At 52.4% G+C, this 2477-nt stretch overlaps 1 protein-coding gene across 1 annotated transcript in view; it reads left to right on the top strand.

Moving 5' to 3' along the window:
* UBIAD1 (UbiA prenyltransferase domain containing 1) overlaps positions 1 to 2471 on the top strand; it is an 11059-nt gene extending 8588 nt beyond the window's left edge. Inside the window, exon 2 of the mRNA XM_010849894.1 lies at positions 1418 to 2471. Within this exon, the coding sequence (XP_010848196.1) occupies positions 1418 to 1905 (488 nt within the window). The 3' untranslated portion in view covers positions 1906 to 2471. The remainder of the gene's footprint in view (positions 1 to 1417) is intronic.
* Positions 2472 to 2477: the final 6 nt, after the last annotated feature.

Below are 2477 nucleotides of genomic sequence, written 5' to 3'. Positions count from 1 at the left end.
GCCTGGTGGGCTACAGCCCATGGGGTCACAAAGAGTTGGACACAACTTAGCGACTAAACAACAAAGTCTGGCTGCAGTGTGGAGATTCAATTCGGGATGAAGGAGGGGAGGCAGTTATGAGACCCGAAGCTGAGGGACCAGCTGAATGTTGCGGTGGGTTGGGGGTGGGAGTGTAGTGCATAAGATGACCCTGACTTGGACTTGGGGATAGAGTGAGGCAGGATGGAGTGTGGCTTTGGGGATGGAGAAACTGGGCTGGTTTGAAAGACAGGATTTGAGGTCAATCAGCAGCACAGGAGGAAAAATGAGGGATCATTCAGCGTTTTAACTTCACGGGAACCAGAGATGGGGGAAGCAGAGTTGTAACTTCACCTTCTTAGCTGTCTTCCTTATTATGTGGGTGAAAGTTTCTCTGTATGGAGTTTGGGAACCCTGAAATTTTGCTGAGGTTAACTGGGGGCTTTCAAAACCAGAAGATGCTGCCAGAGGTTGTGGCCGAAAAGGAAGAAGCTGGGATGGATATTCCATGAGGGGCTAATCTCATGGTGTTCCTGACAGGAGCAGTGTCTTACGGGGGGGCTGGTGGATGGTGAAAGAAAGCCAAGCCCTGGACTGTAAGGCCTGTGAAAGCCTTCATGGACTCCCCATTGAACTGTGTGTGACTAGGAACTCCCTGCTCTTCTTTTTTTCCAAAAACGTTTCCAATTTGTAATGTACACAATTTGTAAAGATTATTTTGCATTTACAGTTATATAAAATATGGGCTGTGCTCACGTTATTGTACCATACATCCCGGAGCCTGTCTCACACCCAGTAGTTTGGCCCTCCCCTTCCCCCACCCTTGTTCTGCCCCTCCACTCCCCCTCCAACTGGTAACCACTAGTTTGGGAAGCCCCTGCTCTTTGTGTCAGAGCTTTGTTGGGGGATGTGGATGCAAAGTCACTTGAGTCGTATCTGACTCTTTTTGACCCCATGGACTATAGCCCTCCAAGCTCCTCTGTCCGTGGGATTCTCCAGGCAAGAATACTGGAGTGGTTTGTCATGCCCTTCTCTAGGGGATCTTCCCCACCTGGGGATCAAACCTGTGTCTCTTATGTCTCCTGCCTTGGAAGGGAGTGTTCTTTACCACTAGCCCCACCTGGGAAGCCCTTTTGTTGAGGGACAGCAGGAAGGAATACTCAGGGATGACTCAGACTGAACTGGGTGTGAAAGGATTAGTCTTTTCTGACCCTCTCCATCACCAGAGGAGAATTCGGATTTTGCTATGGAGGGGAGGGGAATACAACCACTGCCCCGCCTCCCAGTCCGAGAAGAAAATGCCCTGCCCAGCCACAGGCAGCCGGCCTTTCCACTGGAGAGCAGACCCGCAGTTTCCAGCCCTGATCTCACACCAACTCTCTGGGTTTTCTGGCCATAGGAATTGGACTCAAGTACCTGGCTCTGGGGGACCTCGTCATCCTCATCACGTTCGGCCCGCTGGCTGTGATGTTCGCCTACGCCGTCCAGGTGGGGTCCCTGGCGGTCTTCCCACTGCTCTACGCCATCCCCCTCGCCCTTAGCACGGAGGCCATCCTCCATTCCAACAACACCCGGGACATGGAGTCGGACCGGGAGGCTGGCATCGTCACCCTCGCCATCCTCATCGGTCCCACGCTGTCCTATGTGCTCTACAACACCCTGCTCTTCCTGCCCTACCTGGCCTTCAGCATCCTGGCTGTGCACTGCAGCATCAGCCTGGCTCTGCCCCTGCTCACCATCCCCATGGCCTTCTCCCTTGAGAGGCAGTTCCGAAGCCAGACCTTCAACAAACTGCCCCAGAAGACTGCCAAGCTCAACCTTCTGCTGGGCCTCTTCTACGTGTTCGGCATCATCCTGGCACCAGCAGGCAGTCTGCCCAAACTCTAAGGGGACCAGTGGCCGCCTCCCCACATACAGTGTGCCCCCCTTTCTTAGGATGCATTGAAGGCAGGATCTGAGGAGAGAAAGTGATTCAGCACCGAGGGGCCTACAGATGGCTTGTGCACTCCCACCTTTTTTTTATTATTACGTTCTTAAAGAAAATGTTTTGTTTTTGTTATTTTACTTATTTTACTCCGTTTTATGGGGACTCCGGAAACCACTCTGGCCTCAGAAGGTAAATTGGACACACAGCCCTTGTTTTATTTATAATTTCCACTAGAGGGTGTTGTCAGGTCACTTTTAAGTGGATTTAAATGCCCTGAGACTTGGCGAAGGAGCTGCCAGGATTGGCCTCCTGTCCCGGAAGAGCCATAGTAATTGAGCCAAATGTCCTCCGTACCTTGGTCTGTCAGGATGTGTGGTGATGATCCCCCGTGACCAGGAGCGCCTGTCTCACCCTGAGCTCTCGGGTCCAGTAATGCTCTGCTTGAGAGAGGACTTTGCTCATTAACAGCCCGGCTGGGCTCCTGGCTTTTTGCCTAAGTTGTGACTCAGACCCTTTCATCCTCCCTTCACTT

The sequence above is a fragment of the Bison bison genome, unplaced genomic scaffold, assembly GCF_000754665.1.
Source record: "Bison bison bison isolate TAMUID 2011002044 unplaced genomic scaffold, Bison_UMD1.0 scf7180017864289, whole genome shotgun sequence".
In the NCBI taxonomy this organism is placed as follows: Eukaryota; Metazoa; Chordata; class Mammalia; order Artiodactyla; family Bovidae; genus Bison; species Bison bison.
This window is presented reverse-complemented; position numbering and strand designations above follow the sequence as displayed.